Genomic DNA, 26,026 nt, shown 5'->3' with positions numbered 1-26,026 from the left:
CGGATACTTGTTTCATCCACTGCTCTAGCGATGATTGAATATATATTTTAAATAAGGTCGGAGATAAAAAATCCTTGTTTAAGTCCCTTTGTTATTGGAAATGATTTAGATATAAAGTTTCCTTCTTTAACGACACTCTTTGCATTTTTGAATATATTTGCGTTAGCATCCACATACTCTCTACTGAGACCTACTTTCGTCAATGTTTGAAACAGTTTTTTCAAAGGTACCATATCGTTTGCCTTTTTGCCTTCTTTACATCTACAAACAAGAGGTGGATAGATTCCTTGCATTCCGTTTTACGATTACCTGCTGCAGAACGAATATACCATCAGTGCATGATCTTCCTGCATGAAATCCATTTTGTTCTTCTATGTCTTCGTATTCTGATTCTATTTTCTCTTTTATTATTCGACTGTACAACCTCCCCACTGAGCTAATAATAGATATTTCCCTATAATTAGAGCATTTGCGTTTATCCCCTTTCTTGAATATTGAGCTGATGTCTCCAACATTCCAATCATCATAAACCAACATCTTGTTTTAATATTTTTGGTCCATACTTTACCAACTCAATTGGGATGTCTCCAGGTCCTGCTGCTTTGCCGTTTTTCGATCTTTTGAGGGCATCGCTTAACTCTCTGGTTGTTATCTCAATTATTTGTGTATGTTCGGATATTTCTTTCATTTCGATCTCTTGCATCAAAAGTCTAAAACTCCTTACTAAAGTCTACTACTTACTAAAAGTCTAAAACTTTTCTATAAATGCACAAAAACTTTAATTTCGCGTGATAATAGAGACAATATCACATGCATTCAGCTATATAAATTTCAAGAAGTTTCACTTAATAGTTATTGCAAAATTGAAATTGTTTATCCCAGAAAGCTTTTATTTATTATATTATATCATTACAACGTTATTATGCGGAAACTGTTAAGTCTACATGAATTCTGAAAGCACCACCTTGAAGAGAAAGGCTTATTTTATAAAAAATAACCATTTAGCAATAAAAAAAAATTGTGTTAAATATTGTAAATAGGTTTACAAAAATAGTGTGATTTTATGATTATAAAGTTTTAAAATAACTCAGACGCATCAATATACCGCAAGTTAATTTTTTTTTCATTCAAAATTTTGGACCTTACTCTCCAACCAAAACACGAGTAGCCGCTCGCAAACGTTTCAATTTATTTGCTTACTCCATATATAAGCCCAGTGATTGTTCAGCATTCTCCTCTTTTAACCCCCAATAAGCAAATTATAATTGTTACACCCAGGTCTATTATCGAAATCAACTTCTAGATCCTTTGTAAGATGTATAAAACAATAAATTTCAGCGACTTAACCATTTTTTTATGTGGGATTCACCTTACTATTGCAGTGCTTCATCATCATCATCCAGCCCTTTGCGTCCACTGCTGGACATAGGCCCACTTATTTGTGCTGTATCTTGAGCACTTTTCATCCAATTGGTTGACATTTTCTTGAGATCGTCAGTCCAACGAGTCCTCATCTTCTTTTGTCTAACCTCAGCCTCCACTGTCACGAAGCGATATACTCAACATTGGCCTTTCCGTTTACCTCTGATCTATTTGCAGCGTTTTAGAAGTTGTAGCTGTCAATGTCAAAGTTTCGGCACCATAGGTCATCACAGGTAACACACATTGGTCAAATGTTTTACGTTTTAAAGAAATTGGTATTTCGCTTTTAAAGATGTCTTTGAGTTTTCCATAGGCCGTCCATGCTAGGTTTATTCTTTTCGAAGTTTGCATGTTTGGTTGTCTCTCGTGATTTATATTTCCTGTCCAAGGTATATGTATTTTTCCACTAGCTCTATTTCGTTGTCTTCAATATTGATATTTCCGCTAGGTACTAGGTTTGTCATGAATTTTGTTTTGGAAATTTGTTAATTTTTACCGTCAATGTTCAGGCCTTTCTCTTCCCAGTTAAGTCTTACAGTTCGTGCTCCCGTGCTAATAAAAATTTTGGGGATTCTCTCAGTCTTCATTCTAACGATATGACCTAGTCTAATTGCATTTCCATAAGTTATATGCTTTCATGCCTATTTTCATTCCCATTTCTCTAATCTTCTTTCTAAATCTTTATTAAGAAATGACCTTTTTCTTGAATAGAAAACTGTTAGTTAGATAACATTTTTGTTTCTTCTTCTTCATGTAACATGTCATTTCAGAATTTCATATTCACTGCCACTCTAAATAGGATGCTTGTATCAATATCGCACCAATCTCGCAAGTTCTTTAACCATGAAGTATTTCTTTGTCCTGAACCGCGTTTCCTGATTTTCCTGCTATTTTCCCTTTCTCCAACTTTCTCTTCTTAATACTTTTCATACACTTATTTTTTTTTTGGGGAATTTTTCCTTGCAGTTAAAGTGATCAACAAGATCAAAATTATACTCTTTTTTTGGATACATATCTTTAAGGTATTGTCAATATGTTATTCATTAGCTTTCATTTCCATATATTTTGTCTGTTTTTCATTTCCCTCTAGATCATATTCTAAAACGCTATTGTCTATCCCTTTAAAGAATATTTTTGTTATAACACTATACATGCAATACATTGGTGTCCTTGTCGATAGATAGAGCCTTTTTCCTATCTGTTAAAATTTTTTCGGCATTTAAAAAAATTTGTTAGTCTCATTGGCTTGTTGTAGGTATTTTTAACACATGATAAAATATGTCTGATAAAACACATTTTGTAAATCGTACGTACATACAACGTTAAATAAATAATTACACTATTGTTAAATAGTGTAGCAAGAAAAATAAAACAAATTTAATATCAGTCTTGAAAGAAACCTTTACAGTGTAATAAGCGTGAAAATATCTTGACCAGTGATCAGTACCCGTGACTAATGACCATTGAAGCATCCTTAATTAATTAAAAAAATGAAAACAAAATTGTAAACAGCTAAATACATAATTGTAATTAATACGTAGGAATACCTGTGCTATCTAAGTCCAGACATGTCATAATGATGTCTATATGGCTTTAGTTAATAGTTTTTATTGTTATCAATAATATTTGAAACAAAATGCACTATATTACATGTTTTACAATAGAATCAACAAAGTATTTTAATTTACACTATCCCGGTCTAAAAGATTTACCAATTAAGTAGTTATAAAGTTAATTAATTTGGTATTCTTAAAAAATATAATGTTAAATATGATAAGTATAAGACAATTTCAAGATTAAAATTCTTGGCGATGAAGTTATGTTGTGATATGTATATAACTCTCTGTTAGAACATATCTATTCAACGAACACCTCCTGTATACAGACAGTTTTTTAAACAAAAATTATTCGAATACATGAGCCCGTCCATTTAAATCCCTTTTTAAGCCTTAAATGCATCGTGTTGCCGTTCGGTAACATAGGTAAACGATTGAATGAAATGTCTATTCTAATTCGAATTTGAAGTAACTGCATGGCGTTGCCTATAGTCTACATAGTGTAAATATAAAATAGTTTGGCACTTTTTGCACAGATGGCATAAGCATGCACTTCGACCCATTGAATTGTTTGACAGCAAACCTGTAACGTCGTGTAATATTTGATGAAGTTTGTGACTCGTATCTAGTTAGAAGATCGTATCTAGTTAGGTCGGTCAGATAGCCAAGCATGCTGGGCGGCCGGCTTCTCATTCGCTTCACTGTGAGTGGTTCACTGGACGTGGGTTCGGTCCCCAGCTCGGTGTACAGAAAAACAAAAAGTCTAACGCAGCAGTTTAAAATTCTAGATGAATCTGCGGCTTAGACTAGAATATGCTGGTGTCTGATCGGCCTATGGTGGAGCAGTACGGCAAGAGATAAGGGCTTGCGGCTCGGTGATACTCCTCCATAGATCCCTACCGGAAGGGCGTGACGCCTAAAATACCGGGTATATATATATATATATATATATATATATATATATATATATATATATATATATATATATATATATATAATATATATATATATATATATATATATATATATCTAGTTAGAATATCATTTATTTATTATTGAAAAAATATTTTAGTTAGTAGATAAGGTATATACTTTTTACTTCTATTAGGCTCCCTTGTGGTTTTTAGCGCATTCATGAGAAAAAATTAATAACATGCCTTGTTGCCATTTTGACAATCCTTGACACAAAATATTTACGTATGATTCTTTATTACAGAATGCATCGTCAGAATTATTTGTCGGAAAAGGATGTGCCGGAACAATGCGCAAAAATAAACCTAATATTCCAAAAGAACTACTTCCAGCAAGATAGCAGGAAATATTTTTCAAGCATGTTTTCTTTTTTCAAGCGTTTTTCTTACATCCCAAAGAAAAATGCAGCAGTCATTCTTTTATCGACAGAACAAAATGATGACAAGGCCTTTACTTTTATGATGGTAACGGTTAGAAAATGAGGTAAATAATTTTATGATTTTTCATGTTCCAATAACTACGTTTTTAGATGAAAGATATCTCACTATATTAAAAGAATTAAAAACCAAAGAAAACGTCCCCAAGAAAAATGCAGCAGTTTTTCTTTTATCGACAGAACAAAACGATGACAAGACCTTCACTTTTATGATGGTAACGGTTAGAAAATGAGGTAAATAATTTTATGATTCTTCATTTTCCAATAACTACGTTTTTAGATAAAGAATATCTCATTATATTAAAAGAATTAAAAACCAATTATTTCAATAGTTTACCATCACAAGAATTTAGAAAACTATTTTTTCTTCAATATCAATCTCCTCCTTATTGTTCCAAAATGGTAACCAATGTTTAGATGAGACATTTGGAGATACGTAGATAGTGAAAATCTCTCTCTGTTTTGAGCTTGATGAATTAATTCATTTCCTCTTGTGTGGGTTCTATCTCTGATGTTTCGTAGCGAAGATTTTTTTTTTTCGTCCTATGCCCCTTTTACATTCAATCTTGGCTTCTAATATTACCTGGAGCTGCTTAAATTCCCTATGGCGCATTACGTGTCCTAGATATGATTTCTTTCTAACTTTGATAGTATTGACCAGATGAGAGCGTGTGTTCATTGCTCTCAGTACTTCTTCATTCGTAGTTCTGCTGGTCCAGCTTATTCTTAGTATTCGGCGGTATATCCACATTTCAAATGAATTTAATTTGTTGACGTCATACTGTTTTAATGTCCAGGTCTCACAGCCATGTAGTAATAGAGACCACACATAACATTTTAGTGTTCTCAATCTCATTGATACTGATAGCTTGGGGTTACAGAGCATTTTACGCATATTCATGAAACCTATTTCAATGCCTCTTCTAATTTCTTTTGAGTGGTCTAGTTGACTATTTAGTTCTCTGCCCAGGTATATGAAGCTCAATATTTTTAGTTGGTCTTCTGTTTCTGCTAGTACTACGGTATCATCGGCATATCTTATATTGTTAATGATGATTCCATTGGCTCTGGCACCTTCAGGATGATCTTCAAGAGAAGCTCTAATTATATGTTCGGCATATACATTAAATATTAGGGGGGATAAAATGCACCCTTGACGCACTCCTCGTTCTATGTTGATGTACTTGGTGTTTCCGTTCTCTGTTCGAACGCATCCTGTGTGGTTCCAGTATGTATTACTTATGATAGGTATGTCGTGTCCATCCAACCCTACTTCTTTTAGCACCTCAATCAATGTTCCGTGTTTGATGCAGTCGAAGGCCGTTTTATAATCAATAAAGCACACATACAGATGTTTTTGAACCTTAAGATACCTTTCTGCCATAAGTATCAATCACATAATTGCTTCTCTAGTTTCATTTACCCTTTCTAAAACCATATTGAGAACGACTCAGGTATTCTTCACACTTATTGTGAATTCGGCTATAAATTATTCGCATAAAAATCTTAGCGGTAAGACTCATTAGAGATACAGTTCGATGGTCTTCACATTTCCTTGTTTTTTGTTTTTTAGAAAGAGCTATACATGTGGATTAGGTTTTTGCCGGGTGCCTTGTTGTTCTTTGTGTGTTTTATTGCCTGCAAAACTTCTTCGGTGAGATTGTTTAATTTTTCATCTGTATCTATTTGAGGGGGCTCTTCTGTTCTCTGATCACCAAACAAATCTGGCTCAAGATATTGCTCCCATATTTCTTTCTGTTTTTCAGGGTCTAATTCCATTTGGTTTTTCTTGTTTGTTACAATCGATAAGTGTTTGGATTTCCATATTCCAGCTACTTCTTTAACCTTTCTGTGTAGTTCTCTATATTTATGCTTCATTTGCAAATAGTCAAGTTTTAAAAAGCACCACTACTTAAAAGAAGTGTAAAATCCTCAATTTTCATTATAAAGGTTAAAAAACACATAAAAACAGATTAAAAAATTTGTTTATGGTACTGATGTAAGAACCCGACCATTTGGTTGTAGTTGAAGCGGCAAACAGAATTCTGCATTCTCGTCGCGAAACAACCTAATTACCACAAAAATGATATAATTAGGATTTTTCCAAAAAACTTTTGGGGGCGTCTGACCTCTTTACTGTAACGAACTATTGAATAATATCGAATTATTGGATTAAAGTTTCCCAAGAAATTTTATATGTTCATCTAAACATTTACCTTCAAAAGTTTTTAACTATACTAATATATTATAGTTAGTATTAATTAGTATTAATAATTAGTTAGTTAGTATTAATTAGTATATATACTATATACTAAGTTTTTAACTTTCAAAGAGAAAGTCGATTTGATCCATTACGCGGTGACTCATCAGAGGGAGATGTTTTCAGGTGAACTCTACATTTTGTGTTAAATTTTTTTAATTTAGTTTTTTTCTTTTAATGCTATCATTTTTAGCTTTAGCGTAAAATAATATTTATAAAAAAATTGTTGTTTCTACTGTATATTCTATAATGCATTAAATACAACTTTAAATCTAATAAAATTGATGATCATGCGATGTTGAAGTTTACTTACTATTATAAGAAATACTTGACCTGAAGTCTGGCATAACTGAACAGCTACGGGTTGACTTTTTCCGATATCCACGCTCTGATGATGATTTATTGGCAAAATGACGGTTTCGTGTACGTCGCCAGGATTCATTCCAGCGCTTGACAATATCGCAGACACATTTTCCAGGGAAGTTGAGTTTTGCAAATCTTCAGCTATTGTATTTTTACCTTCAGCATCTTTCCCTATTAAAAAAAAGTAATTGTTAAAGTCACAAGATTAGAAAAACAGACGTAAAGAATATATTATACCGACTATCTATTTTGCTATTTATATTTATATTCATGTGATGAGTAAAAGATATACAGTAGGGCCTCGCTACTCCGGACCCCTTCTTGTTCCGTAATCGCTGTAATGGGGTTCGCGCGCGGGTGTAGGTGCGGGGGCTGCCGTGAGCCAACCTGTCGTCAGTCTTTTGTTTATCGCTTTTCTTGTTGGTACGGTGTCAGTCAGGGCGCCGCCACGTAAATATTTAACATTAACGATAAAAGATAAATTGCGGGTTATAGAAATGTTAGATAAAGGTGACAGCTACCCTCTCATTGCTAGGAGGTTTGTATATGAAGGTCAACTGTGGGCCACATAAAGAAAAAAAAAAAAGACAAAATCTTAGGGCAGACAAATCTGTTAGGCTTACAAAGTTTGATGAGCGGGTGGATGTGACTTGCTAGGTGGTCGCCACTACCTTATTCAATTCTGCTGCAATTTCGTCAACTCCCGAGGCTTTATTATTTTTCTGGGCCTTAATAGCTTTGAGAACTTCCTCTATGGTTGGAGCTTCTGCTCCAGTCTCTACTTCATTCTCTTCTAGTTCGTACCCACTTTGTCTTCCATGTCCACTTGTGTACCAAGTAGGGTCAGAAAATAATGCTTCCAGGTTTCTGTGACTTTATGTTGGTCACTGATTATTTGCAAACTTGTATCTTTACATAAACTTGTTTATGGTTTATACTCTCTTTTTATCTTTCTTAGGTATTCGTAAGCCCCTCTAATTTTGTTGTTTTTGAAATTGTCCTCAATTTTTTCTATTTGTCCAATTTCATAGGCTCCTTTTTTATTTCTACATATGTTGTTTGGTTTTCGTCTTGCGACTTCAAATAATGTTCATCTTTCCCGTGTTCTTCTTGTTATATACATTTTGTGTGCTTCATTTCTTTCCTCTATTACTTGTCTGCACTCGTTATCAAACCATGCTCCTTTTCTCGCGTTTTTCTTGTTTACCAGGGTGGACGTTGCCGCTGTCAGTACTGCTGTTTTGATATTATTCCATTTGCTCTCTATAGAGTACAGTTCTAACATTAACTCATTTGTGACTTCCTCTTCGAACTTCTCTTTACATTTCTGAATCTTCAGTTTGTCCAGGTCCAGTTTGTTTGTTGTTTGTTGTCTTTCATTTCTTTCTTTGTTAACTCTGCATCTAAATTTGGTTTGGAGTAAAAGATGACTTGATCCATGTGCCATAGAACTGCGGCCCTTTGCCTATTTTAGCATTCATATCACCCATTATATTCTTGATGTCATCATAAACTACGAAGTTTATACAAAGAGTAAAACAGCTGCTTCGGTCACACCATAACAGAAAAAATTTGTTTAAGGCACTAAACACCTACGCATGTTTTGCGCTTAGCAATTTATTTGGTATTGTGGACTTAAAGACAAAGATAGAAAATCTTTAGCAAAAAATATGAACACACCTCACAAAGTAAAAAAATACCATCCTCCCAGTACAGTAGAGAGAACGATATTACCGCGATATTTAGGAGAACTTATTTTCAGAAGCAGGCTAAGACACTTTAACATCTTTACATCGCGAGATTAATTATAAAAAAGCCTGCAAAACGGCAATACTTGTTAAGGGATAATCGTTTTATTTGCCCCGTTGAAGAGAGAGAACTATCAATTCCGCAATATCAAAATTTACCAACTGAGTTTGAATATTTCTGTAGGTTTATGTCAAACGATCTTTTGGATATGATTTCGTGCGAAACAAATAGAAATGCTTTACAAATGACAGGCCATTCAAAAACATTTCACCTTGGAGGAGCTACAAAATTTCTAAGTATAGAAATGACAGGAATTGTTAAAATGCCGGCATATACAGTATTTTGGTCAGGTGAGCTTCGCTATGATAACAATTGCCAGCTGCAAGCCTCTAAAACAATACCAGAAAATTCGCAAATGTTTACACTTTGTATACAATGAACAGTAGAACTCAGACCGCTACTACAAAGTCAGACCTGTGATGGATCACCTGTGTAAAAAATTCATAACAATAAAGAATCAGGGTAGACGGTCAATAGATGAGATGCTGATACTTTTCAAATGTAGTAGAGCGGACTGACGTAAACAATAAATACCATCAAAACCGAAGAAATGGGGAATAAAGTTTTTGGTGAGAGGTGAGAGCCGGAATATCTACCATTGTTTATGTTTTTTGTATACGATCAGAGTGAGTCTTTTCAATATCATAATTTTCCATCCAGCGAAGATAGCTTAATTTTTTATGCTAAAACAGTGTTCTTTGCCAAAGTATTCCAAATCCTGACCTTACTACACTTTACTTTGATAATTATTTTACGTCATTGGATCTCATGTACAGTGTTATGGAAAACCCTGTATATTTGTAACTAATTTTAAAATGTGAAGCTAACAGCTACCTTTAACTTTTGTATATAACTTTTTTGGTATAATCTATAGTAACAAATATAACGTACTTTGTCTCAAAAATTGATCACCCTGTAGATATTGCTTGTGTAAATAGATTAGATACAAAATTTTGTTATTAAATTGTTAACAATAATTTACGTTTTATATTGCCATTGTGTGCAAGTGCCTAAAATCCGAAACCATGTCTTTTTAGTATAAAAATTACTCTAATTAACTAAGGTACAAATTAATTAAAAGAAAAAAGTTCAACCATTAAAAATTCAAATTTTCGGTAAATAAAAAATGTAAATTATCTTACCTTTTAGTGTCTTTTGAACCTCAATTGGAAGAGGAATAACCAGAGCTTGATTTCCAATATTTGTCAGTATTTTATTATCCTCGACAGATGACTCATTCTTTGATTCAGAAGATACCGTTACTGGACTGACGTTAGCAGATAGAATTTCCACATCCGGATGTAACGGTTTTACATCACCTGGTATAGGGGTAGGAACAGAACAAAAAGTGTACAGCTTTTCATCATTGCTATTTCCTGACTTTGTTTCTGCTGTAGAACTGCTTTCATCTTTAATTTTTTCTTCGATATCTTTTTGTTTAGTTGCATTATCGATATGAGTCTCACTATTTAAGCCATTATTATCGGTTAATCTTTCCTCATTACCTTGTGAAATATGTTTTTGTATATCATCGTCCTTTTCCTTTTTAACCTCTGTGGAATAATTGTTTTCTTGATTATTTAATACAGTATCTGTTTTGTTTTCTTTGGTATTGGCAGATATATTTACCTGCATATTATCATCCACAGCTTTTGTAGGTCCATTATTAACTTCTTTGCAATCAGTTACTTGGGAATTAGCAGCTTGTTCCGTTAAATCTACTGTATCTTTATCCACAGCCGTCTTGGATTCATTATTTTCAATAGGATTCTCTATTTTGTCTCGTGTATTAACCTGATCGCTGTCAGTTTCTATTGATGCTTCTTGTTTATTATTGTTTGGATGATCTTGGATACTGGCACTATGTTTTACAATAGTTAAGTTATTATCGTTTTCCTTATTATCGTTTGCATCCATCTTATTGTCGTTATCTGAATTTACTAAATTTTCCTTTGACTCATCAATTACATTTGTGTGATCTTCACTATTTGCTATAGAAACTTGAGTTATAGGGTTATCCAGATTTTGATTATCTTCTTCTTTATAGTTTTTACTAATTTGTGTAGTATCCTCTGTAGAGATAATACTATCTCGATTTTCGGAATTTGCTCCGTTGCCATTATCTTTTATGTTCTCCTCATGGTTTACGTCATTTTCCAAATTTAAATTCTCTACGTTTATTTCTTTAGTATCTTTGGTATCTTTAGTATCTTTAGTATCTTCGTACGGTTTCAATTTATTTTCTGTATTACTTTCAAGGTTGATATTACGATTTCTCTCATTATCATGCTTTTGTTCAATATTTTGATGGGTTTCATTTACACAGTCCTCTTCTTTATGCACTCCATCATCACTAGTAGGCTCTTCTTCTTCTAATACTTCCAACTTTGACCCAATAGATCTGGTTAATTTTCGATCTCTAGAGTCACTTTTTTCTGGTTTAGGTAAAATAGATACATTAGGCTTTAAATCAACAAGATTAATTTCTTCAATACGCTTGGGTGATATGATTTTTTCGAGCGTTTTAATGTCCTCGTCATTTTCGTTTTCTTTGCCAGAGATTTTATCCAGCAATTTGCTTTGATAATCATCGAGCAAGTGCTCTTCTTTTACTGTTGGATAATCTAGTATTTCATCCAACAAATGGTCCATTTCTCCTGAATAGTAATGTTGTAAAGGTGGTTGAATATTTCCAATTTGATGTATCACTGTCTGTACAGAATCAGACGAGTCTTTACTAAAAAGGGTACCTACTTCCTTACTGCTTGGAATATCTGATGGATTGTCCTAAAATAAATAAGAAAATATAATAAACCGTATAAAAATTAACATAGTTTTTTACTTTATTTTCTGATTCTTGACTCACTGGCTGTGGTCTGTCTTCTGAAGGATCGGAAATATCTACAAACAAATTTTTACTTTGTATTTAAAACTTTACTTGTTACATTACTATAAACTACCAACTATAGTGAAGTAATGTAATAGATTTATAACGGCCTACAAAGCAAAAAAACATATACCATTCGTATAGCTCGTATTTAGAAAGAGTTAATTAAATTAAAACAAAAATTTCTAAAGGTAACAAAATGGAAATAATTGAATAATTGACTACAACTGAATAAAGTGACTGTAACCTAAGTCTAATTCAAGAGACCTTTGTTTTGTTTATACTAAAATTAAATTTAATACCCAAACATTACACCTGGTAATATACTTAAAAAATTAAAGAAATTACGTGGCTTTTGTTTAACTAAACCATTTAATGTAATATATTTAATCTTTTGAATATATTCCCATATTCCTATATATTCCTATATTTGAAAATCGTCTCATAAAAAACTCTTAATATTGGTTTTTATTGTAAAATTTATATTCTTAATAATGCAAAAAAGATACTCAATGAAACTGTTGAACACTTACAGCACAGTTCAACGACATTCAAAGAAAACATCTGATATGGGCGAAAAACAGGTGCATTTTGGTAGTATTGAACAGGGATGAAGGTTAATGCTCTCAAATCCTTTCATATCTCATCAGTAGAAATCAGATGGTAAAACGGACAGCAAAAAGAGGCTGCCTGTCGTTATTAGCTTCGGAGAAGGACCTTATACGAAGAGAAGAAAAATACTTCTTTATACCAAATTTAGATAGATTGACAAAGAATAAATATTAAGCTTACCACATAATATGTGAGTTCTCGATCACAAATAAACAATAATATTAACTCAGAATGCATTTCGACAGACAATTAATTAACAATTGCGACTGAAATTGGGTTTTGCTCTTTTATAACTTCTGGCCAAAGCTAATTTAACTTTTGTGGAGGGATATACAGAGATATGCACCATAAATACAACTATAAAACACTTGTGCAGAAGGGACCAAAATAATTATATTAAAAACATATGTGTACAACTAGAGGAACATGCTGACCGCCAAAAATCTAGACTTTTCTCAAAAGTCAAGCATCTAGCGAGAGAATTCAAACCACAGACACAGATCATCAAAGATCATAACAAACCCAGACGGTATCGCAGAGGTGTGGAAACAATATTGCGAAATACTTTTCTCTTACAATGACCCAGACAATCTTCTTCTTCTTCTTCAGCCTTCATTCATCCATTGTTGGACATAGGCCTCCTCCAATTGTTTCCACGCTTCCCTATCTTTTGCAATTATCATCCATTGTTTTCCAGCTACAGCTGTTATATCGTCTATCCATCTCTTTTTGGGTCTTCCCACGCTTCTTTTTGTTTCTCGAGGTCTCCAGAATGTCACTTTATGAGACCATCTGTTGGTGTCTTGTCTTGCTACATGTGCTACCCATTGCCATCTCAATGTCGCTATTTTTTCCATGATGTCGGTTACTTTAGTTCTTCGACGTATTTCGGTGTTAGGAATTTTGTCTCTGAGGCTTATTTTTAACATGGCCCTCTCCATGGCCCGTTGAGTTACTCTTAATTGTTCTGCCATTTTTCTTGTTATTGCCATAGTTTCCAATCCATAAGTTGCAACTGGTAGTATACAAGTGTCATAGGTTTTTCGTTTTAAGTGTATTGGGTTTTTTCTGCCTTTTAAAATGAAGCTCAACTTCCCAAAAGCAGCCCATGATAATTGTGTCCTTCTTTTAATTTCTAGGGTTTGATTTTCCTTTTCGTTTTTAATTGCATGTCCTAAATATATATATTGTTCTACCTTTTCTACATTGATGTTATCTATCGTGATGTTTTCTAGGCTGTTGCTTAATATCTTTGTTTTGTCGAGATTCATTTTTAATCCTATTTGATTCGATTTGTGATTTAAATCTTATAGCATTGATTTTAGTTCACGGATATCTGTGCTTATTAGTACTATGTCGTCTGCGAAACGCAAATGGTTAAGATATACTCCATCTATTTTTAATCCCTTTTCGACCCAATTTAGTTTTTACCCAGACTCAGACAATAATACAGAGAAAAGAAGTTATGAAAAAAAAACATCAAATATGATAATCAGAAATTGACGCGGCAATTAAAAAGCTAAAATTCAGAAAAGCAGAAGGAGAATTAGGGAGGGAAGTAATGCTTAGCATTTGCAATGAGATCTGAAATACCGGAAAGTGGCCAAATGACTGGGGTAAACTCACGTTTATTCCCATATATAAAAAAGGTTCACCGACAGATTGCAGTAATTACCGTACAGTAGCATTAATATCACACGCGAGTAAAGTAATTCTAACCATCATCAATCAAAGACTAAAATTAATTCTCTTACCAAAAATTTCCCAAGAACAATGCAGATTCGTCCCAGGTAGAGGAACAAGAGAACATATTCTTAATATTCGTCAAATTATCGAAAAATCTCAAGAGTTTAACATAGAAACCTATTTATGCTTTGTTGACTATTCCAAGCCTTCGATACCATAAAATGGGATCAAATAATTACTATTTAAATGGGAATAAGCCACAATTAAAGGTTAAAGTACGTCTATTGACGTTTCAATTTCCACTTCGGAAATCGGGAACGATTTCCGAACGCCAGAACATCTAATCTATTTATTACAAAAACTATAATAATACTGCTAATGTAAGAGTTAATAATATTGTTTCGAAAAACTTCAAATTAAAATGTGGAGTTCGACAGGGATGCATAATATCTCCTATTTTATTCAATATATATAGTGAACATATTATGTATTAAGTTTTTGAGGAATGAGAAGGTGGAGCAACGATAGGAGGAAGAAAAATCAAAAACCTACGTTATAATGATGACATTGTTATATTTGCGTCATCACCAGAAGAACTGGAACAAATTATGAATAGCAGAACTTACTAAATTACTGCTAAAAATAAACTCCCAGTTATCTGTATGTAACAAACTGTTGACAATCTCACATCCAAATCTACCTGAAGTCATGAACAACGGTTATTTCAACATGTGAATGTTGCCCTTATCCAGCTCATCGATAACACCAATTTAGTAACAAGATTTAGAGGATCAACCTTTTGAATTATTCTAGTAGCAGTCAACTTAAAAATTATATAAAGTTATGTCAAAATCAAATGATTCAATAATCTACTTGATCAAATTTTAATGATAGAAAATTAGAATCTTTTAAAATAAAAGAACTCCAATATGTTGATAAATTTCGTACTCACCTATTGATTCCATTTGCGTCATCTGCACTTTATCATCAATATTTCCGTCATTCTTGGTTAATGTTTTTCTAACTCTATATCCTCGCCACATTCGTTGGATAGCCAATGCAGCCTTAACAGTTGCTCCAAATTCTGTATTTTCTGAAATACTTCTTTTCTTTCTTAATTTGTTTTGTATTACATGATTATCGTTATTTTCCACGGTATGTTGTTCTAAATTTTCTGCAGTTGTAACTTCGGATTTATTGTTAGTATTTGATTTTGTTAGGGTCTCGTTTTCATCTTTATTTTCATTTGCTTTAATACAATTTTCATTTGTATTTGTATTTTCATCACTAACGTTAACTTTGACGTGAAAATTTTCATCACAGCTTTCATTTTTATTTTCTGAATTACTTTCCATGTTATCTTTTATATTTTCAACAATATTCTCTTCGTAAACCTTGATTTCATTATTTGTTTCATCTGTATCATTATTTTCATTCATTTCGCTTTTATCGATTACATCCCCTTCATTTACTATCTTAGTTACTTGTCTCTGTTTTCTTTCTTTAAACCTTTTCCATGAAGATTGAATTGTAATAACAGCTGGTATAAGTTTTTCAAGAGACGTAGCATCTTCTTTTCTGTTCTGATCACTATTTAAAACTGGATTATCAACTGTTTTAAGTTTTGCTGCATCTTGAATTTCTTTACGTAACAAATATGGATTATAGCTACTTTTGAAATTAGTTAACTTTGATTCTTCTTCTACACGCTTAAGCTCTTCTCTAAGCTTTGAACTGTCAAAACTTATGGTTCGTTTTATTCCGTTTACTGGTGGAATATCACTAGCTGTTTTAAAGTTTTCTTCTTGGTAATTTCCGTTATCACTTGAATGTGTGGATAAATGTTGAACATTGTTTTGTTCCCTGTCTATAAAATCATTTAAAAATGTTTTGACTTTGTGGGCTACAAGTCCAGTTTCTGCAATTTCTAGTGTTGAGTTTATTAATTGTGTACGAGAATCGTCTTTAATATCATTGTTAGGAGTGGCAGTTTCTTCATTGTTTAAATTTATATTGTTGCTATCATTTTTCTTGTTAGTATCTGTTATTTCCTCCGCCGTAATGTTATCATTCTTAATATCCTCAACATTTTTAATGATCTCGTCTTTTTCAGTAGATTTGGTGAGATTATTTTCACTATTTAATGAATGGATTACTGTTTTGGATATAATCTCTTCAACTTCTGTTGGTTCTGATTCAGTTTTTGTAACTTTTAAATAATCATCATTTACATCTCTTTTATCTGATAAATCTTCTTCTCTGCTTTGTATTATCTCTGTATGTACGTTTTGTACTTCTTCATGCAGCTTTTCTTTGCTAAACTGAGTAACATTTTTTATATTATCTGTGTTTAGGTTTTCGTTTCCTTCTACTATACTTTCGGTTTTAGTTTCACGTTGAGTTCCACTTTCATTATTTTCGTCGATTTGTTCTTGTAATTCTAACTGATTGCCTTGTTGTTTTATAATTTCTGTTAAGGAAATTTCTTTATTATCATCTAAGCTTCCTTTCTCCTGATCATTTTTTTTCAGTACATCTTTATCAAGGTTTTCTTGAATTACAGTTTCATTGGTATTTGATTCTTGGATAATACTTTTTACTTCCTCCTGAATATCTACTCTATCAATGTCTTTCTCGTTTATTATTGAATTCTTATCTACTGATAACAGTCTGTCATTATCTATGATATAGGTAACGTAATTTTTAGCTACTCTATCTACCAAGTCTGGCTCTGAATCATTCATTTCGTTTGTTACACAAGATTCTTGTGTACCTTCCTCTTTCACTTCTTCATCTGATTTTAATTCGGAATCTAATGGCGTTTCGTCTGGATTATGTTGTACTTTTTCAGTTTCCTTTGAACTTACCAAAGTTTCTTGAGTAGTAGGTCCTTCATTTTTATTTAAATTATTATGATCTGTATTAATATCGGCAATACTATTTTCTATCAAATCCTCAGTTTCAGTTTCACCAATTTCTCTTTTTCTTCTTAGGTTATCACCACCAGCAATTTCAGGTATATCTTGATTTTTGGTTTCTTGATTCTCTATTTGTAATTTACCATCTGTAGAATTTTGAACAATGTCGTTGACATTACTTAGTAGTATATCTTCAGCTGTATCTTCTATTTGTTTTTCAATTTGAATAGTATTTGTGTCTTGATTCAAACTGATTTTATCACTAGTCTCATCAATGTCTGATTCCATTGTTTCTGTATTAGATTTTTCGTTGCTTTTTGTTACATCTAAGGATATTTTAGCAAGGTTTCCTTTTTCTTCACTATCGGTTTTATCTTTTGTAGTTTTGTTTTCATCATTTACAATTGCTGTAATTATACTTTGATCAGTTGTTTTATTATTTTTCAATTTTAAGTTACTATCTTGAGAATTTTTTGTAATATCGTTATCATTACCTAATGTCCCTTCGTTTTCTAAAACCTTAGTTTCTTGAATAGTTACTATATCTACCTTTACTTCACTTATTTCTTCAATGGGCTCAGTTTCTTTAATATCTTTATTACATTGTTCATGGGTTTTTTCTGCATTTAGTGATTTATGCTCCTCGCTTAAAAGGATTTCATTCTTATCGAATTCGTTGTTGCTAATTGTCTGAACAATTTCAATATTTAGATCTACATTATCAATATTATTTACTTGCGCTTCTTCTTGATCTTTAAAATTATTCTCTACATTAAGATTTTTTATTTCGTCAATTATTTCCTTGTTACTTTTAATTTCTTCTATTACATTAACACTTTCTGTACTCATTGTGTTAGAACTGGAAGGAATATTTTCAATCTTTAAATCTGTTTCTTTTACAACTAAATCTTCTTTAGCCTCTTTGTCCTCAGTGATATTTTCGGAGAGTGGTTCTCTATATGAACTACCTCCACTAGATATATGTTCTTCGGCAAATAAACTACTGTCGGTATTTTGAATTAGTTCACCGTCACTACTTTTGAGAGAGTCGTTTTTTGAAGTATAATTATCTTTGTCAATTGTACTCGTTTCAGTTCTACTCTCTTTTGTAGATTCTTCTCCTTTTGTAACTTCGGTATCTTGCTTTATCTCGCTATTTTCTATAATATTCACTTTTGAATCATTAGTGCCTATAGATGTTTCACTAATTTCTTTAATATGTTCTTTATTATTAATATGTTCTATATTTTCGTTTATTTCAGTGATTGCTTCATTTACGTGACCATCATTTTTTTCCAAAGAACTATTGTCATCTGGTATAGATTCTAAAGTAGGAGAAATCGTTTTATCAGTGGTTACGTTGGAATCAGATCTCATTTCCTCAACTTCCGGTGGCTTAGTAGCATCACTAGATATATTGGGGCTATCTATTTTGAAGGTGTCATCTGCAGTTTGCAGTTTTTCTCTAATTAAATTATTCTCTAAAGCTTTATCTTCCATTTTCACTTTTTCTTTTATTTCATTTTCATTTGAATGTGACGATTCTTGGGTATTTACAAGTATTTCTTTGGCAGACTCTACTTTTATTTTGCCATTTCCATCAACGTCTTCGGTTGTTTTGATTTCTTCAATAATATAAGTTTTATCTTCCTCGGATTTATTTTCTATTATTTCGCTTTCTATATATTTGACTTCACTTTCGACATCAGTACCATTGTTTCTAGTAGTTTCGTATTCGTTTTCTAAATTTTCAATATTTGACTCTAAAATATCGCTTGTATTTTTATTTTCTTTATGCACTTCTGTTGACGGGGACAACTGCTGGGTGTTTACTTTCACTATATCTTCTTCTATTTTACTTCCATTATCTTCTTTAGTAACTATGGAAGTTTTAATAATGTCTTCTTCTAGTTGATTATCTAAAATTTGACCTTTATTGCAGTGATTATCACTTTTATTCATCTCTTGATTTGTTTCAATGCTACTAAATTTTATCTCGTTCTTGTTTTTTTCTTCAGTGTGATCTACAGTTTCATTGTTAACTAATATATCATTATTTTGGACCATAGTACTTTCTTTATTAATGTCTATTTCAGTTTTGCTTATAACATCATCAATGCCCTCAATTTTAGGAGATGCCTGGTCTTCTTTTTCATCTAAAATTACTTGATTCGTATTTATTGTATCTTTTACTTCTTCTTTAGAAAAATCTGAATTTTCAATATTTTCTTCTACTGCAGTTGTTTTTAATTTTTCTACATTGTTATCTTTTTCGTTCGTTTTTTGTACAATTTCTTCGGTAATGAAAACATCATCATCATATTCTTGATTTAGTTCTAAGCTATCATCACTTATACCATCTGGGTTATCTTCTTTAGGATCATCGATAATTTTATTCTCTAGTAATATCTTTTCTTTAACAGATTCTTGTATATCAACATTAGATATGCCTTCCTTATTATCTTCTTTTAAACTTTCTTCTATAATTACACTTTGTTTTAGTTCTGTGACATTTTCATTTTCGCTCTTAATTTTATTTGGTTCTTTTAATTCAGCAGCTGAACTTGTTGAAATGCTAGAAATAAGAATTTTGCTTATTTCTTCATCGTTGATAGTTCTAGGAGACATCAGCTTTCCATGCATTTCATTTGCGTTTTGCACATACTCTTTTTCTATCGTAGAAGGTGTCTGATTGTTGATACTGGGGAAATCATTTGTGGAATTTTTGCTCTCAGTCTGTGTAATTATGCAGTCCTTTTCAAGTACCTCCGATTTTTCTACCTGCTTAGTTGGACTATCAATTTTTGTATCAAAATCCTTTTGTGTGTATTCTGCTTTTTCGAATATTTCCTCGTTTGTATCGTTTAGCTTTTCATCACTTTGTGAGCAAATTAAATTGTTTTCTGCAGACTTATTCTGTTCTTTCTGTTCTTCTTTAATACCACCTTCGGTAATTTCTGTATCATCTAATGTGCTTTTTTCACTTATTTCTGATGCGTATGTATCTTCCTCGGTAATTTTTGAACTGGACTTATCTTCTGTATCTTTTATAGCCTCACTTTTGTTGTTGTTGTTAGCGCTTTCATCTTCTTTTTCAATAACTGTACTAGTTTTAATCAGCTTTTCATTTATATTATTATTTCTTCTAGATAAATCTTTACTTGTTTTAATATTATTTTTATTATTATTTGACTCTACTAAAGGAAGTAAAGGTCTTTGTTTCTCAGTAGATACACTTCTTGCATATTTTCTTCGAATATCGACTTTTTGGTTGTTGTCTAAATTTGTTGGTGGTCCAGTGTGTCTTCTTTTGTATTTCAGCTCATTTCTGTGATACATCTTCGGTTTTTGGGAAACAATGGGGGATTCTAAAGGATCCTCCCTGATACTTAATTGCTTAGATAGTTTTGAGGTCCTGAAGGATTTCACTGGCTCGGGTTTGTCCCTTAGGGTTTGGACACTTCTTAAAGTTTTTGCTAAAAGAAAAATCATTATTTAATACATAAATATTATTAACAAAATTATCTAATAATTATCTAATAATTATCCTAATAATAGATAATTCTACAAACTTGAAGTTTGTGTTAAGAAGCTCCAGCCTTAACAAATGGTCCAATATTAAAGGGGTTGAAAATTAGCAAAAAATTTAGGAAAGCTATCCCGTTCTGTCTGAGCTTCTATTTCTTTAAAACCAAGCATGTTATATTGGATTAATAAAATAGTGGTAAAACCAACAACTACCTATAGATCAGTGGTAAAGTAGCTAAATGTGCAGCAAGAAAATGCTATCCTCAAACTGAGCAAGGTGGAAAGTCTTGCTTGCCTTGGAATCTCAGGGCCTATCAAGGGCACACCAACGAGAAATGGCGAGTACTGCGAGAAAACCTGAGCAACGTATCTACTAGATTGTGAAATAGTTACATCATTAAAATTTTTATTCCACTATGAGAATATATCTATATTTCAGGCAAATATTTTTGCAATCTTGCAGTGTGAAAGAGAAATTACCATGAGGGCCTGAAGAGGATCAATATATTGCACAGGTAGCCAAGTAGTCATGGGGGCTCTTATAAGCTCTATGATGTACTCCACATAACCTAGTGTGGAAATAACGAAAGTTACTTGACAGATTGTCGGATCATACCAGTGTCACACTGGTATGAGTTGCAGGTCACCGGAGATCATACGGCAATGACAGAGCTGATGTACTTACCAGAAGAGTACTAGATACAAAATACTTTAGTTCAAGGCGGACGTTAGAGTGCAAAAAAGCATCTTCCGTGTCCAGAAAAAGGCCTGGATTCGAAAGCAACTCTCACTGGGAAAAAATATCAAGTCAAACACATGACAAAAAGTTTATTGGCCTAACATGTGCTTGTTAGCTGACGTACTGCAGAAAGGAAGCAGATTAACTCAGATTCATAACAGGCTTCCTGGCTACGCAATCGCTAGTAAAAAGATACCTACATACAATCGGGCTGTTTAATGGAGACTTAAACTACAGACTCTGTAGCAAAGAACTTTAAATAGTTAAGCATGACTAGGAGACTATCAAGTTACTTTATAAATATATAGTACCCATACCCTAAACCTGTACAAGCTGTTATAGGATTCAGCAATTCTGGAATGGATATCATAAATTAATGAAATATGTATGATAAGCCAACTTTCTGCAGTATCATCGGTTTTAATAAAGCTTTTAATAACGAGAAATATATAGTTTAAAAACTCAGAAATTATTTTCTTGTTGCATTTTTATATTTTATCTACATATTTATTGAGAATAAACCACAATTTTGATTTAAAGGACTTTAGATTTGCCGTTTCGATTTCTGAGGTGGAAATAATAATAATAATAAAATAATTAGATTAAAATATTTTCGGTCCTACTAAAAATTGTAAGAATGTATTTTTTATAAAATAAATAAATAAAAAGTTATACAATCGCTCACCTTTGCAGTGTGGAATCTGACTTTTGTCTCTAGTGCTAAGTAGGTGAGCAAAATATCGGGCTGCAAAAAGGTAAATGTCATCAGGTTTCTTTAGGAGAACTTCTTTTACTAACCCTTCCATGAGCTCTTCTAGCCCTATAGGAACACTGACTCTTTTGACTATCATCTGTCCCGTTTCTGTATCCATATTGGACTGCATCTGAATAAATATTAAAGAAACATCAAAAAAATAACTTAAATATTAAAAATAATTAAACACATTACGCAAAAAGTATAAATAGCCAAATACAGTTGGTTAGTCAAAAGTCAAAATCAAAGGGATTTATATACAAACTACGAAAAAGCACTCGATAGAGTAACTGTGATCGACAGACTTAGAAATGATTACCTGAGAAACAGAACAAAAGTAACTGATGTAGGTGATCACAAAGCTAAAATGAGAGTACGCATTGTATTGCAAGAATTAAAGACGAAAGATGGAAAGGAAAAATCATAAAATGAACACCTTGGGATGGAAAAAGAAGAAGGTAAAGAGATGATACGATGGCAGTAAAAAAGTAGCGGGCATAACATGGCTGAATATAGCAAACAAACGACAGGAATGGAAACAGTTAGGGAAGTTAAACCTTGTTCAATTTTGAACACAAAAACTAAAAAAGAAGAACAACTAAAATAACCACCTCCGAACACTAAATAATACATACATATTAAAAACTATTGTTACATAATGGCCTAGATCCAGGCATTGTGACATTCACGAACATCGAATATGCTCTCAGGTCACTTTGACAAGTATAAATATGAAGTGGGAGTTATAGTGGACAACGAATCAATAGCAATATTCGCAAAGATATTTAACAACATATACAACTCTGGAGAAATACCAACAGAATGGCTAAAATCTGAGTTTACTGCACTTCCAAAAAAACCAGGAGCCAAAAAATGCGAAGATTACCGTACTGTAGGCCTCATGAGTCATCTTCTAAAACTGTTCCTAAAGATAATTCATAAGAGAATCTACAAGCTGTGTGAAAGTCAAATTTCCCCCAACCAGTTCGGGTTCACAAATGCTGTTGGTACTAGAGAGGCTTTGTTCTCAGTACAAGTCTTATTCCAGAGATGCAGAGACGTCAACTGCGACGTATACGCATGTCTGGTTGATTACGAGAAAGCGTTTGATCGAGTACAGCACGCCAAGATGATGCAAATACTAAAAGAAACAGGAATTAACAACCAAGATCTGAAAATAATTAGAAGTCTCTACTGGAATCAGACAGAAAATCTCAGAGTTGAAGGGGAACACACTGACTATGTGAAAATCATGCGAGGAGTGAGGCAAGGCTGTATTTTATCTCCTCTAATCTTCAATTTGTACTCTGAAAGAATATTTATCGAAGCTTTGCACGAAACTGAAAAAGGTATTCTACTAAATGGTTGCCGGCTAAACAACATCAGATATGCAGATGACACCATAGTATTTGCGGACAATTTAGAAGACCTACAAGTTCTTATGAACAAAATCACGTATTACAGTCAACAATATGGACTCAATATAAACGTTAAGAAGACAAAGCTTATGATAATTAGCAAGAAAAGAATAACAGAAGGTCAACTCTACGTCAACCAATCCCCTGTAGAAAGAGTGACGCACTACAACTACTTCGGCACCATAGTAAATGAAGAATGGACCAACAACCACGAGATTAGATCAGGCATCGAAAAAGCTAGATCCACCTTCAATCGGATGGGGGCCTTCTTCAAGAGTCACAACCTCTCTCTTGATACAAAAGTAAGAATGTTGCGATGCTACGTTAGCTCTGTCCTTTTTTACGGTGTTGAATCGTGGACTTTGAACGAAGATATGTGCAGAAAAATGGAAGCATTTGATATGTGACTATATCGGAGAATGCTTAAGATCCCGTGGACTGACCAAGTCCCAAATGAGGAGGTCCTCAGAAGAATGAATAAGAATCGAGAAGTACTGACCACCATCAAATCTCGAAACTTACAGTTCTTCGGACATATTATGCGAAATGAATCCAGATATACTCTCCTTCAAGCCATCCTGCAAGGAAAAATATTTGGAAAACGAGGTCCAGGATGAAGAACATCAGAATCTGGTTCAATACAACATCTGTGCAGCTTTTCCGCGCTGCTGCAGATAAGATAAAGATTGCCATGATGATCGCCAACATTCGTAACGGATAGGCACATCAAGAAGAAGAAGAAGGAGTTATAGTACACAAATTAATTGCACAAAATGTCTCGAACTTTGTGCCAGTCAATAAAAGAATCTTCTTCTTCTTCTTGTGCCACTCCTGTCCTGTGACATGTTTGATCTTGATTACATCTGACCTAAAGAGTTCATTAGTGGTACAGCCAAACCACTCTAATAAAAGAATAATGAAAATGCAAATAAAAGCAACTCCAGTAAATAAGTGATGGATTCGACCGTTACTGGATGAAAATTCATTTTATCTAACAATAGAACACTGAAAACTTTTGTTTTCAACACTTCCACAAAATTTATTTCAAATTATTATCACTACAGCTGTTTCCGAGATACGAATTGTTGAAAGTTTTCTTACAAACTGACAATTTATATTGCTCTAATAGCTTTTGACATATGCAAATTATATTTGGTGGGTTTTTGGGGTACCTAGTTATTGCGCATTTTTTTATATAAGTACAATTAAGAACTTTATATTCATCACAGGCGCATATACTGGTAATAGTCTAATTTAAAGAAAAATTGTTTAGAAATTATAAATTAAAAATAATTTTTGAATTTCTAATTCAATTTGTGACAAAAATCTCTGTTTCCTTTTTTCATTTAAAACATCTGAACGGGTGTTTTTCATTTTTTTTAATACATTATCAAAAACTATCTAATTAAACAGAAACAATAACAGAAAGTACCGCTAATAAAATTTTAAATAGGCCCAAAGCTACAACCAATGTTCAAACTAACCCCCCTGAAACACGACACAAGATTCAACGATTAACATCATTGGTTGTAGTATTCGCGCAAATATTCCTGGTGTAATTTTTATTGTTTCACAGCCGATTATAACTATTTGATTTCTCAGCCGATTAATATTTTAGAAAACTCTAAATGTAAAAATTTAGAGGATTTAAATGCAGTGATTGAGATCCAACGATTTAAATATACAGTAAGATTTGTCTATTACTCCTTGTGGGAGGAAATGTTGACCAATTAAGTGATCATTAATTACTTAAAGTGTCGGAAAAGGTCTCTATGCTATAATTTCACTATTTGGGAGAGTAATTCATCGTTTAAACGGTGAATATCCTCAAATTTAAATGTACACAGCGGCCCTAGAAAACTACCCGTTTTCTCAATTGCAATTTGGGTGTTCTCATAAGAAATTACACAATATATAAGTAGTACATTTATTTGTGCTTCTCTATAGAAAAATTGACCAGGAGTTGTCGTACAGTGTAGCCAATTCTTGTTCACAAGTAGTAATTATGGTCATACAAAACCTGTATTCTTCCACGCAGCGATTATTACCGTCATAAAAATACCAAAAAACATGATTTTTTCAATAGTAAAAATTAAGTACAAAATTGTAATTAAATAAATTTTATTTATATGTTCCGTTTCGTTACATATTTAAATTCATAAAATAAAAAGCGATATTTTAAAACAATATTTTTCAATCGTTTGGCAACTTTGGAATTAGCGACGGAACTCCGTTTCTATTCCGACCCACAGAAAGCCGTAAAACTAGTTTTTGTCGAGCAAGTGCCCATCAACAATAGTTCATTTACATTGGCGTTTCTGAGGGTAGTGCATGTGTTGCATTTTGTGAATATATTTTATGCGATAAGTTTGTGTTATTGATAAAACGTGTTATTGATAATACGAGTGTTATAGTTTGTCGTTTTATAGTAAATTTTTAGTTATATTCTGTGATTATTTGGTTTGAGTTTTATTTGAGTTGGACGAAAAACCGAGTTGTTCCAAGAGAAGACAGCAAAATTCTGTTGAATTCAACTTGTTGATTCCAAAAATAGAAAAACGCAAAAGAGACGGAAAATGTTAACGTCCGAAGAGAAGGTAATGATACGAAACGTTTATGAAGGAATTGTCGGCAGAAAAATGGCATTAAATATTAGCCAAGCGGTC

General features: G+C 32.7%; 1 protein-coding gene across 2 annotated transcripts in view; it reads right to left on the bottom strand.

The window, feature by feature from the left end:
* Positions 1–26,026, bottom strand: part of LOC140434410 (uncharacterized) — a 153,837-nt gene that overhangs the window by 111,775 nt on the left and 16,036 nt on the right. The window contains exons 2-6 of one of the 2 annotated variants that reach the window (XM_072522653.1): positions 21,874–22,072; positions 14,956–20,397; positions 11,661–11,719; positions 9,961–11,605; positions 6,980–7,180 (exon numbers count right to left, since the gene is read on the bottom strand). In XM_072522653.1, the coding sequence (XP_072378754.1) occupies positions 6,980–7,180; positions 9,961–11,605; positions 11,661–11,719; positions 14,956–20,397; positions 21,874–22,072 (7,546 nt within the window). Of the gene's footprint in view, positions 1–6,959; positions 7,181–9,960; positions 11,606–11,660; positions 11,720–14,955; positions 20,398–21,873; positions 22,073–26,026 lie in introns of both variants that reach the window. The other variant, XM_072522654.1, reaches the window with a different exon arrangement.

The sequence above is a fragment of the Diabrotica undecimpunctata genome, chromosome 2 (genome assembly GCF_040954645.1).
Source record: "Diabrotica undecimpunctata isolate CICGRU chromosome 2, icDiaUnde3, whole genome shotgun sequence".
Classification (NCBI taxonomy): Eukaryota; Metazoa; Arthropoda; class Insecta; order Coleoptera; family Chrysomelidae; genus Diabrotica; species Diabrotica undecimpunctata.
Note: the sequence above shows the minus strand (reverse complement) of the source record. Positions and strands in the feature narration are given on the sequence as shown.